Source organism: Vanessa cardui, chromosome 17 (assembly GCF_905220365.1).
Source record: "Vanessa cardui chromosome 17, ilVanCard2.1, whole genome shotgun sequence".
NCBI lineage: Eukaryota > Metazoa > Arthropoda > Insecta > Lepidoptera > Nymphalidae > Vanessa > Vanessa cardui.
Genome location: NC_061139.1, coordinates 7,710,475 through 7,738,340, shown reverse-complemented (window position 1 = coordinate 7,738,340; position 27,866 = coordinate 7,710,475). Strand labels below are relative to the sequence as shown.

At 32.0% G+C, this 27,866-nt stretch overlaps 1 protein-coding gene across 11 annotated transcripts in view; it reads left to right on the top strand.

Moving 5' to 3' along the window:
• Positions 1–27,866, top strand: part of LOC124536652 (dual 3',5'-cyclic-AMP and -GMP phosphodiesterase 11-like) — a 220,519-nt gene that overhangs the window by 165,379 nt on the left and 27,274 nt on the right. For all 11 annotated transcript variants that reach the window (XM_047113199.1, XM_047113191.1, XM_047113196.1 and 8 more), the window contains 3 exons: positions 8,575–8,725; positions 25,441–25,548; positions 27,223–27,471. In XM_047113199.1, the coding sequence (XP_046969155.1) occupies positions 8,575–8,725; positions 25,441–25,548; positions 27,223–27,471 (508 nt within the window). The remainder of the gene's footprint in view (positions 1–8,574; positions 8,726–25,440; positions 25,549–27,222; positions 27,472–27,866) is intronic.

The window sequence follows — 27,866 nt, the reverse complement described above, 5'->3', positions numbered from 1 at the left end:
GAAGTGGTTTTCTTTGCATTATAAAGAAGACACACTCTATTATTCCATGGAATGTTATATAGACTCAGTGAAAATAACTCTGAATAAAATACATTATCTTATTAAAAATAGGAAAGCAGACTAAAAAAGCCCCCTGATGGTATTGGGTCACCATCAATTACATAACATTACACTTATTTACTCTTCAAGTCAAATATAATAATAATAATTAATGCATGGTAGTAGAATACATGTCAATACCCCCTACCCTTGGACAAAGCCCCAGCACCGCGTAGGTAGTTTTTAAAGTCTAATAAATATGTGCACTAAGAATAAAAAGTCACTTTAGATTATTCTCTGTTTTTGTCTTTCGAACAGATATTTCTAATGCCTTATTTAATTAACATCATATTCATGTAATTTGGATGCTTTTAAAAGCCTATTCGAATTGAATATATTTTGATGTTTTAATTTATCTTTTGTCATATAATCACAACATGTATTCCCATTTATTTAAGTAGTTTATGTATCACCGTGTACATAGAATATACTTTAGTATATTCTATGTACACCCTAATAAATAAAACTCTCATTGTCACCAAATATTTCTGAGTGTATCCAAACGAAACAAAAATATCGATGAGTCATATAGTGTTAATTGATCCTCTTTTCCTTATTTGTACTTTTCTATGATTGAAAGTTTAATTCAATAGTTCACAACTGACAGGAGGATAAATTAGCGTTTGATTAGATTAAATTTTCATTTCTCAACATAAACCAATTCCCAGATATGCAATAAATCATTGTCGCCGTAGAGTATCTTCAGTCTCTATCGTAATTCTTTTTAATTTAAATAGTTTAGTTTTGATATTAATCAAAGACAAATTAGTGTCATTCCGTTTAATATATATTTATACACTTTAGTATGTTTTATAATTCTAATTATTTATAATTACACGATACCTTTATCGGTGAATATTTTTAAGTAATATAAATAATGTATTGTATTATTATATACTAAAGGAGCAGAGATGGTCCCGTGGTTAGAACGCGTGCATCTTAACCGATGATTGCGGGTTCAAACCCAGGCAAGCACCACTATATATATGTGCTTAATTTGAGTTTATAATTCATCTCGTGCTCGGCGGTGAAGAAAACATCGTGAGGAAAGCTGCATGTGTCTAATTTCGATGAAATTAGACACATGCAGCTTTATGGAATATGTTCCAAAATACAGATTGCATACTCCCGATTCCATACTCCAGATTCCATACAGCTGGGTGGAATATGTTGCAAAAAAACCCTCTCCTTAATGGGAGAGGAGGCCTTAGCCCAGCAGTGGAAAATTTACAGGCTGTTACTTTATTTTTACTTTTATTACATTTATGATATTTTTGACTTGTTTATTTATCAAATACACATTGCACATTTGTATGTTTGTCGTGATTTTAAATCTTCGCTTTCGTAAACGAGTAAAAAAACAAATTGTTTGTTTTTATTGACATTTATTTTCGTTTTAATTTTAAAGTTTATCGTAATTTATAAAACACTAATTCCTTCCATGATCTCATTCATTAATTCCAATAAAATAAGCAATAAATTTTTAAATTCGTTTATTGACTTTAATTACTTATTCTAGATTACTCTTAAACACGTGACTCTTAATATGACCCAACATCATCCGCTAGACACAAACTTCGTATGCGTTTACATTAACTGTTAATATATAAATATATTTTATACGAATATTTCAAACCTTACTGTAACAAATATATTTATATTTAACTAGTTATAGCCCGCGGCTCCGCTCTCTTTTGAGAGGTTATTTATGAGTTGTCAGGTTAGGTGTGAACTAGTAACCCATCTTCTCCCTTGTGGTTCAAACCGTACCAAATTTCATCAAATTCAGTTCACTAGTTTGACCTTGAAAGAATAACGTACATACGGAGAGTCTTCTATATATAACATAAGTATATAGTAGATAATATCAAACGTATGTACAAAAAAATATCACACTATCTTTACTGGGTTTAATGGAGCCCGCACTCATTAGATTTTACAGGTCAATGATGAAATCATGTTAAGAAAGTTTACTTGGTTAAGAAAGTTTTACTTGGTGGTAGGGCTTTGTGCTAGCCCGTCTGGGTAGGTACCACCCCATAATCAGTTATTCTTCCGCCAAATAACAGTACTCAGTATTGTTGTGTTTCGGTTTGAAGGGTGAGTGAGCCAGTGTAACTACAGGCACAAGGGACATACCATCTTAGTTCCCAAGGTTGGTGGCACATTGACGATGTAAGGAATAGTTAATATTTCTTACAGCGTCATTGTCTATGGGTGATGGTGACCACTGACCATCAGGTGGCCCATATGCTCGTCCGCCTACCTGTAACATAAAAAAAGATAACTTCTATGTGGAAAATGCTGAGTCAATATATCCCATACTAATTTAGTAAGGGTATGTATGTTAGTATCTTAACCTTATTAAACAAAACTACATGCGTTACGTACTATTACTACGACAATCAAATTACATACAGATATAAATGTGTTTATCATAATCGCGTTTCAATAATTATTGAACGTCTCTTGGGCTCGCGCGGGACCATTCACTCACCCATTCCGTAAGTCCCATTTCACACGATTTTTCCGAAATCTTCAACAATCACCGTCGAATATCAATCAATTCACAGATTATACGCCTAAACCTCCCACATGAATCACTACCTCAATTGAATGAAAACTCTTTGGTGATTTTTCCGTTAATCGCGTTCAAACAAACACACAAACGGTGGGACGACTTTGTTTTATAAGATGTTGTAATTGTTATTACCTCGTCACCATATGATGTGGACACGAGAAACTGTAAATGAGGATAAAAAATTCGTTTAAAACCCGAATATAATATATAAAATCGATTAATCTTTACTTATCAGATTAGTATTAAAAATGTAATTAATTTTAATCACTAAATCCAACCAGTTTATTATAAGTGTATGTATGTTTTATTGCGAAATTATAAAAAGACATTATTTAAAATAAGAACCGGAGCGGCTTGTTTGTATTAACGCTTCGATTTTTAAATATTTTTTTTCTTAAATAATATTATGTTCTTTGAATTGAAGAGATAACGTTTGATAATAAGATTAAGAAATAATTAATCCTTTAATAAGATTAAGAGGGTCGAGTTAAAATGCAAATTTCAGATTTTATTAAACATCGATATACGAGATATACTTCTTTTATTTATTTGATATATTGAGATTACAAGATCATATATATTCTAAAAATTTGTCAAAAATAATAAATAAATATGAGACAATATCAAATACATTACTATGATCCCAATGTAAATAGCTAAAGCACTTGTGTTATGGAAAATCAGAAGTAGCGACGACGGTACCACAAACACTCAGACCCAAGATAGCATAGAAAACTAATGATAATCTACATGGACTCGGTGGGAAACGAACCCCGGACCTCGGAGTGGCGTACATATGAAAACCAGTGTACATACCACTCGACCACGGAGGTCGTCAAAATGTTATTGATATACACATATAAATAAATGAATTTTTGATTTATTCCGAAAACTCGCAAATTTCAATGGGATGGTACATCGGACGCGCGGCTGTAATAACAAACTTCTCGCTGCCCAAGTCCATTAAAAATAATACCGTTAATGACATTTTTAATTAAATGAAAGGGACATTTCAGTCCCAACATTCCTTTTCCAAGTAAGATCACTTAAACATAAAAGTAGGTATTTTAATAGTCCACCATGGGAATACAATTTATTACTGCCACGTCGTCAAACGTATCCCATTACACGTAACTATTTTAGAAATAATATAATTACTCGTATGCTGCGAAACGAACAGTTGTCAAGTGTTCATAACTCGTCGAATGAATATTGAGTTATACAGGCAGTCTCGACAGATATTGACTAACTGAAATGCTTTTTCAAAAAAAGAACCTAATTTTTTTTTTGTCATTTGTAAAGTGTAAACTTTTTACAAACTACGTCAGTTTATAGGTTACGATAAACTTCTATTCAATTTCACTCGTTTGTCATTAGGGGAAGGAAAACTATGCTCTTTAAGAGAAGTGGCCCAGAAAATCAAGAGTGATTTTTGTACGTTTGTCGTATATGAATGCTTTATAAAGTCTTATTCTAACCGATATCATTACGTGCTAGGTAATATATAATGTAATTGTCAACATTACCAATAATAACAAAATTTTCATAAATCGTCATTTTTGGAACGAAGTTCTTTTGCACGGCCTACACTAGAGAAATGTCACGTAAGGGAAAAGCGTTACACCTCCCCAGACGAACTTTCCTTCTCTTTCTCTCCCTTTCTCAGCTTTTCTCTCTCTGTCTCTTTCTATTGTATAATATATAACTTTCATTTAATAGTATAAAATAAATTTTCAAACGTTGTTAATTTTTTTTTATTGTATTTATTATTCAAAAAATATTCCATGACACTTGTTTTTTTTTAATTGATGGTTACTGGCAGTCAGTTCCTTGAGATATAATTTTATCTTATTTCTAGTTGAGTTTTCCTCTAAACTAAAAATATCTCGGCGACTTATACAATAATGTAATTTTTTTAATCACGAACAGTCAAATTTATATATCCTGTATGAAAATTAACCGATACTAACTCCTAATCTTTCTTACCATCTATATCGCCTTCTATCAACTTTTATCAATTATTTATTGAGATGAAATTTAAATTATTAATTAGCAAAGCCATAATACCTCTATATAAATTTCTATAGAAACGATCACTAAGTCAAGTCCCTTGAAAAAGATTCTATTTACTTACTACTATTACAACACTTTTTATTGTTTTTTGTCAAATTCATCGATGTTTTTGCGGATGATAATAAGAAGGCAGAGTGCTCATGGAACTCATGTTATAAGGTCAACTTAATCCCAAGTACTTAAAGTTCGAGTATAAACATTGGAGACGAAATTTGCAGAGCATTGATTAGTCTGAGATCATGAATACTGCAAATGTCGATAATTGGATCGAATATTTTTCTAAGAATATTGGATGTGTATTCATACCTTATAAATACTTGTTGACTTTCAGGCAGAATAAATTATATACGTATATAATTGTAATTAACTAACTGTTTTTTAAAGTGTTGTAAAAGACTAACTACTGAGCTTCTGGCCGGTTTTTCACGGTAGACTATATATATATCTACTTTCCGAACCGGTGGTAGCTTCACTTAATATAAAAAAGTTGTTAAATGACGATTCAAAAGTGCTTGTAAAAGCCTACTTGAATAGAGTATATTTTGATTTTGATACCTACCTGTATGATGCTCTACTACTGGATGTTAATACAATTATTAAAAGAACTGCCATAAGTACTAAGATGATCCCAATTTCTGTTTAAAGAATTGTAAAGCACTACTTTTGAATATGCATACTCGTATAAATATAAAAAGTGGCTTGTAAATAAAACAAAATGAGATAAATTTCTTTTATATTATTGGACTTAATATATTCATTTCTGTATTTTTTTTTTATATATATGTTTCTATTTTAAAATATTGAAAAAAATAAATAAATAATTTATACCTCTTTAGATAACAAAAAGCACTATTGAAATGTCTCAGTGAATTAAAGAATAATTCGCATAATTTATTGCGCCCATTACAATTCAATAACATACCAATACATTGAGTTTGAATGTAAGTAGATAAAATATATACGCATAAATTATCACATGGAAATCAGCGACAAACATGCGTAATATAAGATACATAATTTCCTTTTCGCAGTATTAATCTGTAAGCCTCACTTCTTTTCTCACTCGTAATAAATTTATATTAAAAGCTGACTTGGGTTGGTAGGTTGTTTTGATGCTTCATTTAAACTGTATCTGCTTCTGCTTTTTAAAAGAACATCAGAATAAGTCTACTTTATTATTAGGTAAAATACATGTCATATAATTTATACTTAAATATTATAACTGTAGAAAGTAACTCTGTTTGTCTGTGTGTCGCTCTTTCACGACCGACCCAATCAATCGAATTTGATCAAATTTGGTGTGAAGCAAACTTGAACTTCAAGGAAGAGGACATAGGTTGCTTTTTTGTCTGACAGAACAATCAACCCCATTAAAAGCGAGCGAAGCTGCGGATACAACTAGTCTCAAATAAATTCAGGATAAATGCTAGTAATAGCGAACCTTTCGATATGATTATTTTTTTATTACGTGAATTCTATTCGTGTTTACTGATTGAATTTTAATCGACTACAACACGACAACAATACATACATATAAACCAGCTGGATAATGATAGAGAATGCGACCCATTGCACATAATTGTAAAATTCATTTTTGAATAATTACGACTGTAACATTGTATCATTCTGTTGACGTACATTAGATTGCTTTATAATTATGGGATTACATTCACGATCACCCGGAAACTCAACTGTGTAATTTGAGAATAATACATCCCTTTTTGTATGTATGACTTTGTTATTATGACGAGATTTATCAAAATTGTTTCAGTGGTAACCGACTTTCATTCAGAAAAAATAAAATATAAGAAAGTTTAAGTATTCGAATAATGTAAAACTAAAAAAAAAATTGCAATTGTTCAAATTAAAGTAGAATCCAAAGTTTACTTTATTATAGAACGATTAAGCGGTCAGTCCCGCGTGCCACCTAGTGGTAAGTGGTGGTTTTAACTATTACTTATATCACCAATACGCCACTAACCTTAGCAACGATGATGTCAAAAATCTTCAAATTGGAACCGATTTATGTATAAAAGGAAAAAAATAGTCTGCATTAAGTTGTCGTAACAAAATACGAAGAAACTGCGAAGCGTAGTTATATAATAATATTATATACTAAAACCCTCTTTGAAAATCACTGCATCATCCTATATGAGTTTTATAACATTGTGTCTGCCTTTTTTTGAAGTCGGCTAAATAAAGATAGATTTCAAATGACAATATATATGACATACAACATCCATATATTGTTTTGGATACGATGAGCAAACAATCGATAGGACACATCGAAATTGGACTACAATCAAATACCAGCTCGGCCGGTGGAATTTCCCAATCGACGAACTAGAAGGATTCGTTTAATAAAACCCGACATCGGGAGTTAGAGGCGTGTGGTCGAACAAATCGCCGCGCAATAACCCTGTGATATAGATGATCTTTCACCGTCGCAGTAAATTACAAAAATAACCCCTATGTTTAATGATTTCATTGCATATGTCCCAATATAAAATTAAACTAATGCTTTGACAACAACAACAACAACAGCCTGTAAATTCCCACTGCTCGGCTAAAGGCGTCCACTCCCTTTGAGGAGAAGGTTTGGAATATATTCCACCACGCTGTTCTAATGCGGGTTGGTGGAATACACATGTGGCAGAATTTCCATGAAATTTGTCTCATGCAGGTTTCCTCACGATGTTTTCCTTCACCGCTGAGCACGAGATGAATTATAAAGACAAATTAAGCACATGAATCAGCGGTGCTTGCCTGGGTTTGAACGAGCAATTCAATCAGTTAAGATGCACGCGTTCTAACCACTGGACCATCTCGACTCTAATGCTTTGAATTAGACACTAATGTTTTTATATCATAATTTATAAATCGTCTTTCAACAAATATATATAGAGGCTCGTGGATTATTATAATCTCCCAAAAAAAATTAAATGGATACTAAGAAGTCAGTTTTTTAAACGTTTTTAAAACACGTGTAAACTAAATACTGTTGGTGTCAAATGTCCTGCAAGGATATAAATATACTCTTAACCGTTTTATCTCAATCTTGAAAGATTATAATTATCTCACGATACACGGTCATAAATAAGAGTAAAGTAATGGATTAAATTAATCATTAATTTAATATAAAAACCTGTTGGATTTTGTTACTAACAAATAAGCATTTCAAAGCTGTTCTGAGCGATCTCACTTGCGTTAAACATTGTTGCTACGCTGCGGCGAGTCGTAGCGTTATGTTACGAGTGTGTAGTCTTACCTATAACCTTTCTCAAAGCCGATGTAAGGGCTGTATAAGGCAGTTTTTATTTTTAATCCTACTTACATTTATAATATTAGTATAGACTGAAATAAATAAACAATAAATATATTGTAATAAGAAGTATTCGATCAGTAGTCAAAATTCGACGTAACTCAGTTTCGAAAATATAAGGAAAATATATGAAATTGTTGAAAAAAAAAATAACAATTCAATTAGTAGGTTTGTATTTTATTGGCACAATCCTTATTAGAAATCTCTGTAAATTGCTAATGCGCAATAAACATTATTTTATTTTAAGTTTAACATTATAATTTTTCTAAAAAAATCCAATTTTGTGACGTACTTCTTGACGTAAGGCCTTTCTTCTGTAACTTCTACAAAACGTTAGAAAACTTAAAAAAAGATATATAAAATCGTTAAAATTATTGCGTAACCAAGGAAAATGGGGAAGATAATAATTCGTTTTTATATAGATAATAAAAAGACACACCCTTAGTAGTATCAAATTTTTACTATATGTATTTACTAAGACTGTATCTCTCGTTGGCAGATGTCTGGTGTCGAAGTTGTTCGACGTGTGCTCGAAGTCAACGCCAGAGCAAATGGAACAACTCGAAGAGATCAGGATACCGTGGGGCAGTGGGATCGTGGGCTACGTCGCCGAGAGCGGCGAACCAGTCAATATACCCGACGCATATAAGGTATCATTTAAACCCATATATTTTCTAGCAAATCCATCGTGTCAGAGTATATACCATGTGCAATCGGTGGATGTACAAGTTGGGTTCCTGCAAAGCAATCTAAAAGTAAAGTACGACAAAGTAACAAAATTGTATTGAGGAGAACCGATTTGACGAGTAGTTAGAACTCTTGCATCTCAACCGATGATTGCAGGTTCGAACATTTTAATTTACATGTGTTCCATTTGAGTTCGTGGTCCACGGTGAAGAAAAGCAACTTGAGTAAACCTCCATTAATTTAATTACAATGAATATATGTCGATATGTCGATTTGAGTCTGCTACAGTGTAGTGTTGCAAAACAAATTCAAAAAACTGGACCACCAGTTAGGAATGGTTCTATCAAGAAAAGCGGCAACTAACCCAGCTGTTACACTTATTAATAATTTACAAACAAAGTCATATACATTAATTTTATATATTTTGTATAAATGCAAAGAAAACTAAGCCTACCTTAAAGTCTGACTTTTGGCAGATCTGGTTAAGTACCACTGATTTTTATTTGTATAAATTATCTCGTTTTCAATGGTAAATTGAAACTAAAATGTATCAACTGAGATTCTGTTACGTGTTTTTCCTACTACAACTGAAGCTGGAAAAAAAACATGAAATTTGTAACATTTGGAAAATTACGCGTAAGATGATTGCTTTACATAATTAATACGATCTTGAGATATTAATAGAAATATAATCATAAATATATCGCTAACTGATCGATCATAAATAGGCTTATAAGATATTCCATAAACTCAACATTTAGATGTAGATGAGAATACCACTTAGCAGATAATCTTAATCTTAAAAAAAAAACGATACATAAATAATTTGCGATAAATTTAAAATGGAATTTGTAATAGCACAAAAAAAAATTCCAAATATAGATTAGGATATATTTTTGTCCTGTAGAGATTAGGATTTTGAACGTGTATAATTTAATTAATGAATTAATTAAATTAAAATGGATTACGTTATTATAGATTAAATGATTTCATAACTAGTTTCTAAATAAATATATTCGTAGGTGGTCACTTCAGGTTTCTCGGTAAACGGATATAAGAATATCATTATTTCTCATATATAATAAATTATATTCATTCTAAAAATAATCTGATAAAATATTTTTTTTGCGAAGGCAATATTGTCAAGATTATTATTGAAATCTTCGTGAAAAATACGAGAAGCTTGTAATTGGTGATAATATGTGTTTTTGTCTTCAAGATCATTTGATAACGCGAGATTATCCCTTATTTTTACTTCCTTTATGAATATTGTAATCTTGAACAATAGCGACAGTAAATTCTTTAGATGTAAGTCGAACAAGATAGATGGTCTGTGAGCTAAATTTAAGAGAAGGCTAACGGATAAATTATCTTGCGCATCTCGAAAGGCATTTGCTTAAGTGAAATTTTATGTATAAAAATGATTTTTAATGTTGCATTTATTCAAAAACCGATGATTTTTCCTGTGTCAACTGTGTCTTCACAATATTAATTGTCGGCAAATAAATCAATGCAAAAGCGGCACCTGATGGCATATGGTCATATACCAAACCATTTATTTAAACCTTACATAGCTAATGGGCCAGCAACCGTGGGAGTTATGTTATGTCCCTTGTACCTACAGTTACACTTGCTCCTTCAAATCGAAATACAACTTTAAAATCTATTACTGTTTGGCGGTAGGACATCTAATAATTGTATTGTACCTACTAATACAGGGTCGCAAAAAGCCCTAAAATCGAAAACATGTACTAAACAACTACATCGAAACCGAATTAATAAGACCCTTAATTAAATTTCTTTTCACAATTGGAAAGACATTCGCTAAGTGATGACGATCGATGCCCGCATCGATCATTCTCACTAACGCATTTTTTTCACATTATAATATTCATAAAGGAAATACGGATTAGTTGGTGTTGAATTAATATTAATTATAAAAAGCGTTTTTAAAATTATAATGAAGATTGTGTTTCTTCATTTCTACATTTGGTGATATCATTAAGATCGCGATATCAGATGTTCGAGATTTATATGAGAAAATGGTTTTTCGGAATGAATAATGTTCCAAGTGACTTTCGAGTTTCTGATATTTATTCTACGATATTTTTTTTATGTCAAACTTCTTTAGTGAGATAGTGAGGGGCTATCTGTGTAGCGTTTCAAAAGGAAACACTTCCGATGAACAAACATTTGCTTTGGATGGCATTTTGGCAAATGTAAGCTACATTAGAAGATATTGTAGATTACTTAAATACAGAGAAATAAATTATATTGGATTTTTTAACATGTACGATTTCATAGTTTGATTGCTACGACTGTCTTTACAGTAAATAACGAAGTTACTAACATGATTACACTCATTTAAAACCAAGTACCTTTCCCACTTCTTGTTCATTTAGCCATTCCCTCTAATTGGAAATATTTAAAGGTATTTCTTGAAAAAATAAACGTAAAGAAGTTACGCTAAACACTCAATTTGCTTTCATACACCCGTCGAGACTGAAATAACCGTGAAACATAAAGTCTTTAAAATCACATCGCTTTGACGTTTTTACGTGTAATTCTTTAAATATCTCGTAATGAAAAGTTGTATTTAGAAATACATATATAAAAACTTATTCATCGATATAAATGGAAACAGTGTCGTCGTGTTTGTATATATCATTTTATATTAACAGGCACAGCTGACAAGGACGACCAATGGTAGATCTAGTTCTATCTGCATACTTCCTATGCGTTACTATCAAATCATGCACGAGTTGAGATAGCGGTAGCTCTCATACTCTCTTGGAAGCCACACAGCCGAAAACCCTTTAGCAATATGCACCTAACAAAGTAGACTACTAGAGAAATAGTTTACATTTCTCGCCTTGCCTTTTTTACTTTAACATACCACATAGTTGTTATTGGTAAGGTAATTTACAGTCATATGTATAAAATTGCTGGTGATTCCCCGCTTAACCATAAAACAAGCATGCGTCTATCGTATTGGGCTTATTAAAATATATTATACATATACTCCTTTGTGTGTAAAAAATTCTGTTTCCTTTTTGATATATTCTCTAGCTCCTCGAATAAAACAATCTTTATCATTAGTAATTTCACTACGCGTGTTTTTGCTGTTTATCCTTAGTCGTAAATGAAAGATTAAACAGTGAGTGTTGCGTGATCATTGCTGATTTAATTTAAACAAATTTAAATATGGCGCCAGTAAATACGAAATGCAAGCTATCCCGGAAACAATGACTTTATCGAATGCGAAGTTATAATGTTTTTAACATAAAATATTATTTTTAAAATATTTTCAACGCATGGAAACAAATTCGAAAGGTCCTTCGATGAAATTGTCAGGAGTTAATACTGGATTCTCTTCACGTCTACATATGAGGTCTTTCATGATTCGTTTTATTATAAATATTCGGAGTGTGGCTGTAAAGACGTCTCGGGGTACTGTTTTGCATGTAATATATTTGCTTTTTATTAGAAATTTTACGTTGTGCTTTGACTTTATTTCGTAGATTTTAGATGCACTTTCCTTTGAAGTTTTATGATAATGGAACAAGGATTACAGTTCGATGTTTGAATAATTACAAATTGTATACTAGACCGTTAATGTCCGACGAATGGATAATACTCTCACGATGAAGGTTGCTTTCGCTTTATATTGTGTACTAGCGGTTCGTCCCGGCTTCTTATGGGTGGACATGAGATTTTTTTAACATTTTTACGAGATAAGCGTTTTAGTTAGTTAATATGTTACATAGGGTTAATGTAGCTTTCTAATGTTGAGTTTACTCATTGCAAACAAACACACCAAAATACAATAATTTCCCCCGTATAATGTTAATACAAATTGACATAACTAAACACATTAACAACGTTTGATAAAATTTACTAGCAATATATTTTTTATTTAAATATCGGGTAAATTAAATATAATATTTCAGTTTAAATATTTTTCATTAAAACATATATTATAACTGAAAAGACTCTAAAAAGAAAGAGAGGAACGGTTGTCTGTCGCAGTTTCAGCCGGTTCAGTCCAGTTCCAAATCTAAAATTTAAGTTTATTCTAGAACACAATGCTATGATATACGCAAATTAAGGTGTTGCAACATGATAGTGACAGAACATATAAGTTATATCAGTACAAAGAGACAAATAAAGTGTATGCTGTGATAGAACCATAAAATATGTATGAAAATATGTTCATAATTGTGAATTTGTGTATTCATAAATACATTAATGGAGACTCAAGATGGGATTCTCTTATTTCTCTTTGCGGCAATTATCGCTATCAATCGAATTAATTTATGTACGTTTTGAAATTCAAATCGATCAAAGAGAATTTCCATTAATCGTGTTGTTGTTTGCGTTACTGAAATACTTTTGAATACAACGCGATTCTCAAACATTACCCTTTAATGATTCACTCTGTTTACAAAGCGATAACTGGCATTGAATTTGCATTTAATTGAAATAGTAATAATTAATTTCTATTTCAATTAATGTATGCATAATGGACCAATAAAAATATTATTAAAAGTAAAAATGTTGAAATAAATAAATAATTAACAATAAAAACAGTAATCTCATGCATGTATGATCTAATTAATACAGTACTGACAAAAAAATAAATTATCAATGTCTCTTTCTATATATTCCATGTATTATATACAAAACCCTTCCTCACAAAATTACTCTACTCTACGCGTATCTATTATTACTCTATCTATTAAAAAAACCGCATCAAAATCCGTTGCTTAATTTTAAAGATCTTAGCATACATAGGGACACATAGCGGTTAGCGATTTTGTTTTATATAATACTAATGTAATGATGATTAAGAGCATCAGAGAGCATGCTCGGTTCTACTCTCAGCGCAGACGCCTAAACGCGAAACTGTGCGAACGCGCTGTTTTGCGCATAAATGTTTTTACCGTTTTTAATTCATTGATGTTTTAAGTAATCGAATGGCTTAGTTTATTAATTTTACATTTTGTTTCAATAGACAATGTTGTTATTTGTCAATGAAAATCCACTGCGCTGCATCCCGATAAGTGTTTGTGTTAGTTCTACAAATGGACTACAGCTGTTTACATTGTTATTTTTACAGTTAGCTACGAAATTCGCACACGTATACTTAGTTTTGTATAAATCGTTTTCAATACAAATAAACAAAGCAACCCACAATATGCTATATGTATAAAAATATCAGATATAACGATATCTCAAAATAATAATTGTTTTAGTGTTTATTTATAGAAACAAGTTTCCTTTTCTATGATTTCCTATAAACGTTATATTTTCCTGGCATCTGTCATGGGAGACCATTAATGATATTTCTTCTTATCTCTATATGTATGTGCATAATATATAATAAGTAATAATATCTATAAACGTGTTCGAGATCTAGTAATTTATTTAAAAATAATGATTTTAACGTCTGACGTTTAGATCTTCCACTGTAGTGATTATTGCTAAATTAATTAGAAAATAGTTCGAATCGTTCCGAACATTCGTGACATCCAGTTTCTAAACCGTTGGTCAAAATCAGATTACCTATTTGGCCTTTAATCTGTACGACCATTGGCGGCATCCGGTGACGCAATACGTGACCAATATGCCTTCAGTATATCGTTTAATTAGTAAATATTTGTTCATCATTCCAGAAACGACGGCGTAATTTTAATGTGTACATATTGTACTATTTTTCTTGTTCCCTCCGAGTTTTGTCAGAACAAATTTTTAATATGCATTGCCGCCAATCTGCAGCAGCTGTGCACATAGGCAATATAGTACGTAGTTTACGATGTTGTGTTTATTTTTTAATATTGCTTGATATGTCAACGTCTTCTCAAGCGAAGGCTGGGAATATAAAAGATAACAAAACTTTGTTTAGAATATTTATATTATACATTTTTAAAAGTATTGCTTAAATATGCAATATACATAACCTATATTATAGTACAAAAGCATACATTTTTATTCAAAAAGTTTTGATTTTTTATTATTATGTTTTCATAATAATTTATTTTCGAGTATTTCATGCTTTATTAAATTACACGTTGACAATTGGGGCCATTTTCGAGGTCTACGGATGTTAAGAGTTCGTTTAGACCAAGATAAGATTAATGGAACGAAGTAATTGTCATTTCATTTGACACATAGTAAGTGATTAGTGTAGTCCTCAGAACAATGCCGATTTGACAATGTACTGCATAAAACTTAGACATCCCGTATTTGCTTGCTTGCATTACTTACCAATCTTTCGTAAGAAATAAACAACAAAAATATTATGTGTCTCTTGTGGCTGTAGTTCCCCTTGGCTCACTCACCCTTCAAACTAAATGCCAGCAACAGCCAGTATTACTGCTTGTCTTTAGTATGTAGTATCTACCCAGAAGAGCTTGCACAAAGCCCTGTACATCACCAAGTAAATTTAAAAATATGTAACTGAACAAAAAAATCCTAGATATATTTACATACTGAAGGTTAGTTTCAAACAAGTGACGCAAATATAAAGCGTTTAAAAACAGCATCCATAAAGGCAGACGTTAAAAGCGTTAAAAAGAATTATTCATAATACGAACGTTTGTACTCCACTAAGCATCCCAAAGTAACGCCATTAATTCAAAGAGTTTGAAAAGAACAGGGCGTTAACGTGAACAAAAAATGACGCAGGATTTATTATCGCTCGAGTCCCGCTCTCGTTTGATCCACGCTAGTGTTTTTTGGATCAGCGTTTAACTATAACAATAGTAACAGCGCGTAAATTTCCCACTCCTGGACTAAGGCCTCCTCTCCGATTAAGGAGAGGATTTGGAACATATTCTACTACGCTGTTCCAATGCGGGTTGGGGGGATGCACATGTGGCAGAATTTCGATGAAATTAGACACATGCAGGTTTCCTCACGATGTTTTCCTTCACCGCTGAGCACGAGATGAATTATGAACACAAATTAGGCATATATGTATATAGTGGTTATTGCCTGGGCTTGAACCCGAACTCATTGGTTAAGATGAACGCGCTCTAACCACTGGGCCATCTCAGCAAGTTTAACAATGCGATTTATTAATTGCATGCAATTTTCTACTTCACTTAATCAGAAGTTGTGCAAATTGTTGTTGTTTTCAGCAGAAGTATATTTTCAGTTTTAAGTATGCAAATTTTATTGTGTTGGCAGCATTTGTGTAGGAGTGGACTGAAAATCAGCTACAAGCCTTAAAATTTATTTACTAAGATGATTTTATGTTTTTATTATAAATACGTTACTGTTTTCGTTTGGTAAAAAACCGTCTTTGTTATTTTTATTTCTGAATAGGATTATATAGGTATGTCGGTACATATTTTGATTAAATTAGCAAAACCAGTTAGTATAAATAGTATTGGAATAGATAAACTTCAGCGCCGTCTCTTTCATTTTTTATTATATACGACTAATGGTAAGTGGTTACCACTGACCATAGTCATTGGCGGTTTATATAACCATATTAGGCATTACCACTTACTCTAGCACCAAGTAAATAGTAGTCAGGCCCCTCTACAGAGTTGGTCGAAAAACAATTATTTTTATGAAAAAATCATCTGCTTAATTACCGTCTTCCATAGTAATCAATCAAAGAATCGATGAACCTTGAACAAATACATAGACCAAGAATCAATTCGATATGTATAGATATTCAAATGTTCTCAAACTTCTCGCGTAACTACGAAGCTAAATATATAATAGTACCTGTAAATGGTAAACTGAATCTGGATGGCGCTTGCTCTAGAATTGTTAAGGCGAAGAACATATGAATAATTCGTGGCGAGGCGTCTGAATAAATGGCAGGCTATCCGTCTTCACACACTTCATGAATTCCGTGATGGAGGTTGCTTTTGTTGCAAAATTATGTAAGTGAAATTGGGTGAAGCGCGATAATGAATTATTAATTTAAATGTGTATCATGGATGGTCTTATCTAGTCGTGGAATGAATACATAAAATATATACCGAATACGATCTAATTACCAATTATTCGTATTCGTATGCTTTCATGACATTCATAGACATTTTGACGTATAACGAAATAATGGTAAGTAATAGTTAATTCGTCCACGAATCTGAATATACTTTATGACGTAAGAGTTGAATAAATGAAATACATTTACGTAATTCAAGACTCATTTAATGTTAATTGGTAACACCAAATGAATTAAAATGTAATTCACTCGGGCTTTTCTCACAAGTAATTTCGAATTGTCATTTTACGGGATTAAATGTAAAGTTCCGTCGTCGGCGTCGGTTCGGAACGTAGATGCCTTCGAAAAGATTCGGAAACTCAGTAGTTATTCTTTTCCACCAAATTAATTACTTAGCTATGTTGATTATATCCAATTTATTTCAAAAAGTCCTTTTAATTTCCTTTTAAAACATTATTGTATTGTCTCGTGTAATATGTGCGTGTTGGAAAAATTGAGCGTAGTCGTTTTAATTGCTGAAATATGACACTGAAGACCAGAAATATTTGGAAACAGCTCGTAGTAAACATTATCAAGGTAGTCGATTTCGGCGAAGAGTACTATTAAAACTAATTGTAGTTTTAAATTCATGAAAATACTATTCGATTACAAGATTATTAACGTACTAATATTGTTAAGAAAATATTTCAGTAGTTTGGAACGTTTGAGAAAATAAACAATTTTATTAGTCGCTCTACAAATCGTTCATGGAGCGATATCGTTCATTTGCAAGGAGTTTAGTACTCGTATATAACTTAGTTATTGAGATTAAATTTGCATGTATAATATCGATCCTATTGCTTTGTATAATATGCTATTACGTCACAATAGGTAATTTTCCTATCTGATAGACTAGTAAATAGGATTCTATGTATGGTGAGGCTTACCTAGTACGATGGTTAAATAATTTTATCAAGTCTCGACACCGGAAGTGTATTGCTAAGAGCTATGACATTCACTTGTTGAGTTTGTTTAATGTCGACTATTTACAAGTAATATATCTATGTAAATATTTACTAATATAATACAAGTAAATAAGCTATATTTGTATTGGGTCAGATCTAACATTACATTTTTTTTAATTATGTATTTGAGATATGGGGCTGACAGGTCTATATCTTTCATACAAATTTTAATCATTCAGTTCCATTCGCTCTGTAAACTGTTGTTTCTGTGTATTGAGATAAAATAAATTCAATTATCTCATGATTGTATTTATTCGGTCAGAGATTTAGGTTTAAGGTTTATAAAACGATTATTATAAACAAATGAATGGGTCGCAGGATTATACATCATGTGTTCAATAACAGACGTATTAACATAAATTATAAAAGAAAATAATTTAATTATACTGACATATTTTTAATAAAAATTCCATGTCAATTAACACGAAAGAGACTGAAAGAATGAGAGGGAAAGGCCTCCTCCATTAGAGTTTCTCCCTTATGTAGCAACATCGGCCAGTTCATTCTACTGTAAGCAGTTCTAAAAAAAACAATATTGTCCAAAATTAATTGATTCAAATTGATCCTTTAATCATCTTTTAAAAATGCTTAGTATTATATTTAAAGCTATCATATAAATAATAATATTAAACTAATTAACATTGTTCGTTTGTGATACGGAACGTACGCATAGTTCCTTAACGTATACGTATATATAACGTTATATATATTTTTAGAACCAATCTACCACAATAGAAAAACATTTAGTCTACAACACACACAACCATCAATGATCACATTACAACGTAATAATTATAATTGCGATCTCAATGTGTCAACCACGAATCTCCCGCCTTTTTATTAAAAAAAAAGAAAAGTTGTTGTGTGATTTGACGCAGATGTTGCTTGTTTATTCCAACAATATATATAACGTTCACGTGACTTCCATGATGTCGAACGAGTTGCGTTTTTTCCATAGGAACTAAGCGTATCAATTGTCGCTTGTTACAATCAAGGTCACATCTTAGGATTAATTCATCGCGCTCCATCTCGATGCCATGACGTGGGGTACGCGCGTACTCTGGCCAGCATCCAAAACGGACGACCTTGTACCAATAGGCAATTATGTTCTCAAACTCTCGTCTCCGTAATTTATGAAAACAGTTTTGCATATTAATGCTTATTGTTTGACGTTATATGATATCTTATTATTGTCTTTATTTTCTAATATGAAGTAACCGTGATAGTTATGATTACTAAATAATCTATATCTATACATATAATAAAGTTGGAGGGTCAGTTTGTAAATAACCGCTTATCACTAAATGTATGTGACATATGTGGTACATAAACAAAAATATCATATTGTAATTTTTTTGTTTGTCTGTTTAGTCAGCTAATCTCTAAAACGGCTGGACGGCTGGATGTATTAAGAAATAACTTAAGCTACAACAACTTTTTTAATAAATTCAATCGCTCACGAAGTCGCGGGCACAGCTAATTTAACAAATAATTTTTAAAAATATCTCGCATCAATGAAAATAAGTAGATTTCTTTTTTCAATATATTATTATTATTATTTAATTTGAGTTTTAAATTGCATATTATAACTCGATAGAACACTTACTAAGCTTTAGAAGACCGTTTCACATTTTCGAATTAAAAGTACAAACAAACTTTAATATTATATAGTTTATGTAACTATATTTATATAATTATTAAGGAGTATATTTACAAAGTACTCGAGACTCACGAGAATCATGGCACAAATTGACTCTGCGTTTTTCCCGCGAAGTCAGCTTGGAAACCATGTACACGCAATCCTTCACGGCTAAGTTCAGTTTAATTTAAACGCTCAACGAGAACGGACGCTGAAATATTAGCTTCTGCTATAGCCGTGACACTATGACCTTTAGCTACGTACGATTACTTGTGTTTAAAATGAAATGAACGCTGCGATACTGCTTTCACGATTTTTAGATGCACTTGGTTTTACACTGAAGATACTTTGATGCGACCCCAAAAGCCTTAGAACGGGAAATTCGTGCGTGAATAGTGTACAAGCGCGTGAACCATACGTGTCTCCGTTCACACTATATCACGAGTATATTGTCTATTGTCTAAACAAACCATACTTTTAATGAGGTTTATTTAACACAATAACATACAAAAAATAATAGCAAATAGCCGCTGAGATAATTAATTATGATTTTTATAATCATCAACAAAATCAGCGTGAATAGTTTAAATTTAATTCTTATAATAAATTTTGCTTAATATTATAAACACAAATAAAGGACATAAAAATATCGGATGGTTTTTTCAATTACGATTACATATATACTAATTTGATATCATTACATAGTATAAAAAACAAAGGCGCTTATCGCTGTCTGTCCCTATGTACGCTTAGATCTTTAAAATTACGCAACGGAATTTGATGTTAATTTTTGAATATATAGAGTGGTTCGAGAGGAAGATGTTTGTATATAATACATGGACGATTTAATAAAGAAACTCTTATAATTTTAGAAGTTTATCCTGTGACGTCATATCATTGCACCGGGGTGAAGCTAGGCGGGTCGATAGTTAAAAATTAAAGCAAATCAATTAGGACGACATGTTAATGGCATAAGTGGATAAAACACGTCGTAATTATAATAAATATTAAACGCATTAATGTACAACAAAACTCGTTCGGATAACAATCGTAGTTACGTCTTTATTCAGGTTATATTGAATTAGCCATAACAAAGGATACATGTATATTACATTATATTCCACGAATTACCATCATAATACGGAGCTCAAAGGTTGCAGGAAGTGACATATATTAAGACCGATAAGATTTTTGTTATTAAATAAAAGAATAATGATATTTTCGCCTGATTTATATTGAATATTCATGTATGTAAAATATGTAATTAAAATTTTAATAAAAATAAATACAAAGCAATTAAGACTGTTGCATATGATTTATAAGCGACAATGATTAATTTATTTACATGTTTAATGTTTATTTTTTTTATTTAACTGTTATATTTATGTATCCACAGACGTCATGTCGTCCGTGCCGTTGTTTTATCTTTAATCTGTATTATTTATTATTATTTTTTATTTTATGTTTTTTATTACCAGACAGCAACTATACATGTTAGTAGTGGTCATTGCTATAATTAAAAAAAATACACTACTCAACACATCGCCAATTACGTCGTTTTGGTTTTTTCCTCTGCGTCTGTTTTTTAATTGTCTTACTCATAGTTCATAGGGAATCACATCAATGCAAAAGTGTAACTTTTAAGCGGTAGAATAATTAACGAGAGGATGACAGTTCAGTCCAGTCCCATAAGGCCATAACTCTCACAGCAGAGACTACTCTGAAGTACATTATTAACATACACTACGCTATATTACAATAATATAAAAGCGTACTATTTATATTTTTAAGTTTAGCATAAATAGTAAAACGATTCGTATCGTATAGTCGTTTCAGTATTCCGCCTGTATTATTTCGACATCCAAACCTAATCCCATATGTTCGATTGCGATTTGATATCTGAACTCGGAAGTTGTATATAAAGTAAGTGGTGCTTCACAAAGATTTACTTTTCCGCAACAAGAATTCTACCTCGGGGGAAACTACGAGATTAATCAAGATACTCGATGCTATTTACGGACGTGAAATTACGGGGATTTCCCGAATGTTTATCTGTACTATGATAGACTTTTAAATGGCGATTTCAAATAGGTTAAAAATATTATATAAATTTATTTGTTAAGTTATACTAAGCTTAATATCAAGTTGTTATTTTTATTAATCTGTATATACAGGCAAGTCAAAATAATGTCGCTGATGGCTAGGGGCACGGTAGATAATAACTAAACGATCTGTGCCTTTGATTTAACTCTGAATTTTTTTTTAGGGTATAGATTGGCGAACGAGCATATGGGCCACCTGATGGTAAGTGGTCACCATCACCCATAGACAATGACGCAGTAAGAAATATTAACTATTATTTACATCGTCAATGTGCCACCAACATTGGGAACTAAGATGTTATGTCCCTTGTGCCTGTTGGTAGTTACACTGGTTCACTCACCCTTCAAACCGGAACACAACAATACTGAGAACTGTTATTTGGCGGAAGAATAACTGATAAGTAGGTGGTCCTACCCAGTCGGGCTAGCACAAAGCCATACCACCAACAATTGGCGATAGTTGAGAGAGTTCGAAATTGTTATAACACTTAGAATCTACAGGCACATTTATAAATATAAAGAAAAAATCACACAGAAAAAATGTCCTTATGATAAGTATGATATAGAAAGTATATAATTTGATTGGAAGTATTCGATGCGATTATTCCGACAGTATGTATTAAAATGTCATGGCCCAAGAGTGGTCAGTGGAGTAAACATTGTCTTGACACATCCGTTACCAAATTTAGCCTATACACTATATAAACGTAGTTGACTCGGTTAGAAGATAGAGAAATGCACACCGGAATCACAAATCTCGTTTGCTAGTTACGATGCTATATAGGATTTTGTGGACATTTATGAGTAACGTGGTCCTCTTCAATATATATGTATATAAATAACTAAGTAATTTGACAATGTTAAATATTAAATAATTTGAGTTTTCGTGTACCATATTGAATTTAAAGCGCAAATAGAGCAAGAATAATGCACTTGGTTTGGGCTTAGTGCAAGCCTGGCTGGGTAAGTACCACCCATCCATCACAAATTCTACTGCCAAATAGCAAAACTTGGTATGATGTGCGCCGGTTTGAAAGACGAGTGAGCCAGTGTAACTACAGGCACAAGGGACATGATATCTTAGATTAGAGGTGTATAAGGGATGATTAATATTTATTAAAACAGAAATCTCTATGTGCGGTGGTAATCAATTACCATCGCGAGAATTACGAACTTCCTCTTTTCAAAAGTCATAAAAAAATGTTATGTTATGTAACATAAATTGTACCGTATACATTATGTGTTAAAGTAATTTATCTAATTTAATGCGAAATAAACCATTGTGTGTAAATAAAAGCAACGTTATTGATTGCCAGAAATTGGCATCGCTACAGCCTATATATCGTTCGTGTTTTATGGCTGAAAGTTTATCTGTTTATCTTTCACTAACCGTTATATGTATGAAAGCAAATATATCATGTGAACAACCGCCGATACAGCCGCTATTAATATTTCGTAAGCCATATTTTTAATGTGGTACATAAAATTGTGTTAAGTACACAATTTAAAATATATTTTTTCGTGGTACTTATATTTTGTTTAAGAATCACCTAATGATTGTTTTATATAAATTTAATTAAGACTAATGTAATTAATGGTTGCGGATGTTAAGGATTTGATAAAGTACATATTAAAAATGAGATAAATAACTGGTGCACCAGATACGTCATCTTCAGATTTACTCTATTTATTTTTACTGAATTCTATTCAGACCTTTTCATGGGCTATATCTTCTATATCGATGTATGTGTGCGTGAGTTTGAGCGTGTGTATGTTGTGTGAATACAGATAGGAACAATTTTATATGATGTATGAAAGTGTAAAAATATGAAACGGTTTGTTTGCAATTAGCACTTATGCTTATTTTGTCGAATGCCTCTAATTTGACTCTTATTAGCGACATTATCGACTGGACAATACTACCGTTGTTATTTATAAGTCGTTCTGTTTTTGTCTAGAAAAATAAATTTATCTGAGCAGGTACCACCCACTCATCAGATATTCTACCGTTAACAACAGTACTTGTATTTGTATTGTTGTGTTCCGATTTGAAGGGTGAGAGAGTCCGTGTAACTACAGGTACAAGGGACATAACATCTTAGTTCCCAAGGTTGGTGGTGCATTGGCGATGAAATTAATGGTTAATGTTTCCTACGGCGCCATTGTCTATGGGCGGTATTGACCACTTACCAGCTGGTTGCCCATATGCTAGTTCGCTAACCATTAGCATAAAAAAGACCTCATGTATAAGAGTGCCAATATCAAAATGACTATTTAAATGCATATGACAAAGGAACTGTTAAATAATTTTCATCCGCATATGGCGTTTCTTAATTGAACAGAATTAAAGGAAAGCGTTACATTTAGTGCTTGGCTTGTCGCCATCGGTTTTTCGCAAGACGTTCATTTCCGTACACTATAATCTTATTATATGAAACTGTAACAATAAATTATATCCGATACGTATCTGAGCTATATATTTTTGCGGTATTCGTTTACTCCAAGACAGCTTCGTTACTGTTAAACACCGTATGTCTCCCCTGGGCATGTTGTATTGCTCGCTATTCGCACGGTGCAATATTTTATATGCAATGCCCTCAGAATATTTTTATAGAAATGTGTTTTTGACTTGTCATATTTTGCTGATTGGATTTATATTAAAGCACAAACAATACATTTAAATTAATAGATAAAATTTTCTCAAAAATATAATGAATTTCTATGAAATTACAAACATAAAGATGTTTCACGATGATTTCCTCCACGAGATGATTTTTTTAACACAAATTGAGTACATGAATGGTGGTGCTTGCCAGGGTTTGAACCCGCAATCATCGGTTGAGATTTACGCGTTCTAACCACTGGGCTATCTCGGCCCTTTAGTCACATAAATTGACTTATTAAAATGTCTTCAAAATCCATATGTTTTAAATCTAGAGAGATAGATTATAACAGTATTTATGGTATGGCAAAGATTGTAGGTTCACAATCGGTCAAGCGCCACTGATTTTCATGTGATTGTAATTCACTTCGTATTCAGGAAAAAACTGTGATATAAAATTGTATATCATGCTCTACAAGAGGAAATGAGGCTTTAGCCCAGCCATGCGACATATAAAGGCTTTTACTTTACTTTTTAAGAAAAAAATGTATCGGATAATAAATAGAAAAGTAGTGTCTATAAAATAGCCCAGTTTTCCTACATTAAAGTTTTTGCTGTTACAAACTGAAGGACCAATTAGAGTATGGAGTAGTTCCGACGCTTGTGGTCTGTGGTCGTCAGACTCGTATTACGTCTCGGCCCAGTTCCTATTCAATATGTTGTCTGATCTGACGAAACCAAATAGACGTTACATTTTAGGTAAAATCTATTTCAAACTAATTGCGAATAATTTAAAATTCAATTTATGTATTTTATAACGATGTAATCGTAAAACGAATCTTATGTTACTGATCGCAATTATCTTTGTGTTTAAATGTGTTTTGCGTGTATCTACGCAGAGTTGACAGGCTATTAGTTTTTGTTATTAAACTGCCACCTGCCGCCATATACGGCGAAATGGAATTGACTTCGAAAAATAACCCTAGGGCTCAAAATAAACTATAAACAAATTAGACCTCACGTATTTATATAAAGGACTTTTGCTTTCCACGATTAAATTAATATTTGAAAATAGAATACATGTGTTGTCAACTTGCTACATTCCATTCCTATAAAGAGAAGAAAAGGTACCTCTTGTGTTGAGCATTCTTAAGGAAAAGGGATTTGTTTATGTATCAGGTTTTCTTTTGACTTATGCGTATTCATAAAGTCCAACACTTATGACGAACGTCAATTAACGAATGATTAATAGTAGAAATTTAATTTTTGAATTTCAGTCCATTCTACCTATTTTATCAACTGACTATCTTGGCTCGTGCAAATATTAGTACAACTTAAAGAATAATAATGTGTTTGTTCCAGGACGAGAGGTTTAATCACGACATCGATCAACAGACAGGTTATAAGACGAGGTCGCTCCTTTGCATGCCGATCAAAGACATCAACGGAGAGGTCATTGGTGTTGCACAGGTTCGAAATATATTTGATATTAACATGACCCTATATAAGACTTAAGGCTTGTACGAACTGAAATTGCTGGTTTTAGTGTACTTAGTATTTAATTTTATAGGTAAGTTTAAAAGGCTAACTAGTCATAAATATTTTATGGCACAGTGTCATGAGGCTTAAGTAATCGTCCAAGTTATCTTACGAGAAATCTTTGAAGGCCATTTAAGGACCGTAGGATCTGTTACCTAGTCACTAAACCTATTTTCAGCCAGTTGCATATTTTTGATTATTTGGAGCATCCATATTCAAATGTGTTCTATATACAACCGTTATCAAATGAATAAATTAAATCAAAATAATACGAACATTATGAAATTTCGAAAATAGAATGTATATTAAATTAGTAAACGCTAAAATGTAACAGATAAAAAAAAAATTGAATTTATTCCTCCAAGCGGCCAAGTTTCATATCTGATCAACATCATTAATATTTGTGATTTTATTGTATTGAAAGGAAATGTTTAAATTAATGTAAAAATAACAGCTATGATTAATTACTTTCACATACATAGCCGTGGGCTTAACGTCGTACCAATTATTATTAATTACTCTCATTGTGATTCCGATTGGGACGTAAACGATGAAATGTACAATTAATAATATTTAATGTTTCTCCTGTTAATATTTGTTTGATATTCATTTATAAGATTTATTGTTTTATGTGTATATTAAAATGTAGCTTGGATCGCAGTTTTGTTACTTAGGAATTCTTTGATTATATTTCTATACTGCGTGCAATGATGAAGCGGTAGTATAAGATCAAAAATTACTTTTATAGGTGAATTGATCTTTGTCCAATAGTTTGACAAATACAGACTATTACATTACTTTTATAGTTTACTTAATTGGGAAGACAACGTTGTATAAATAATTAAAAACTAATTCACAATATAAATAATTAAACAACTAATTCTACATATTCCCTCTGTGTTATTTACAATAGTACGTACTATATAGTTGCAAATATTAGTTGAGAAAAATGGTAAATATCTCGCCTGAGTCGAAATTTTGTGGATTTTTCTTAAATGATTGAATCTTAGAGTGACTTGAGACGTATCCTCGCACTCTCGGGAGAAGTAAGTAAGAAATAATTCATTTCTTATTCCTGAAATTGAGGAGCGTCGCTGATTTGAAATTCTATTTATCCAATTTATTGAAAGCAATTTGCTTTATTAAAACGAGATCGATATAAATAATTGAATGCTCAATAACCATGAAATCTGTTACAACGAAATTGAACTGGCAACGGAAGATGATTTCAATTTGCTTTGCGGTGATCGAAGTGTTTTATGTGGAACGTATCTTACAGCTGATGACTGGTATCTCTGAAAATGTTTTTGATTATTTCGATATAAAATCAACCACTGTTATTCGCACTTCAACTAATGTACCTTGGTTCTAAGACCGAAGGAACTTTCTATAGCTATATTTAATTCTTGCATTGTTCATTTATTGTTAACTTTTTGTATAAAGCAGTGGTGAACAATCCAATTGATACTAAAAATAACAATTAACTTATAACTGTTTTGTCTGTAGAGGATCACGAAAATTTCAGAGGACAAAAACATTCTCAGCCGAAAAACGAATATATATTACTGTTACCTGTACAAAATGTAATTCCTATGTGTATTCCAGGTGATAAACAAACAAAGCGATGGCCCATTCACGACATATGACGAAAAAGTCTTCTCTTCCTACCTCCAATTCTGCGGCATCGGCTTACGGAATGCACAGCTTTACGAGCGATCACAGCTGGAGGTGAAGAGAAATCAAGTGCTCCTAGATCTCGCGAGGATGGTCTTCGAAGAGCAGAGCACGATAGAACACATGGTATTGAGGATACTCACGCACACGCAGAGCCTGATACGATGTCAACGAGTTCAGGTACGACCAACTGATCAAATATTAATAGAATAACTTTGTAAAGAAGTGATTGCCTTTGTAACGTATATACGTTTGCGAATATACCATACGATCATACATAGTCAATTGCTAAACGATAAATATGTTTATTGCTATACTAAGTCTCTGGTATGACTGTCCTCTATCAATATTCGTAGAAAGTCGTGACCACTTTGGCTCCTCTTTACTATATACATTTTTATAGCGAAGAAATAAAAATAAAACCGTTGAAATGTTGTCCTCGGTAAAAGCTTTAGGGTTTTATCCTAAACTTACACCTTTTAAAACTATAGCATTTACGTATATAGTATCAAATATATATTCTGATCCAATTCGTAATATTTCACAGCTGATGAAAATATTTGCCTTTCTTTACT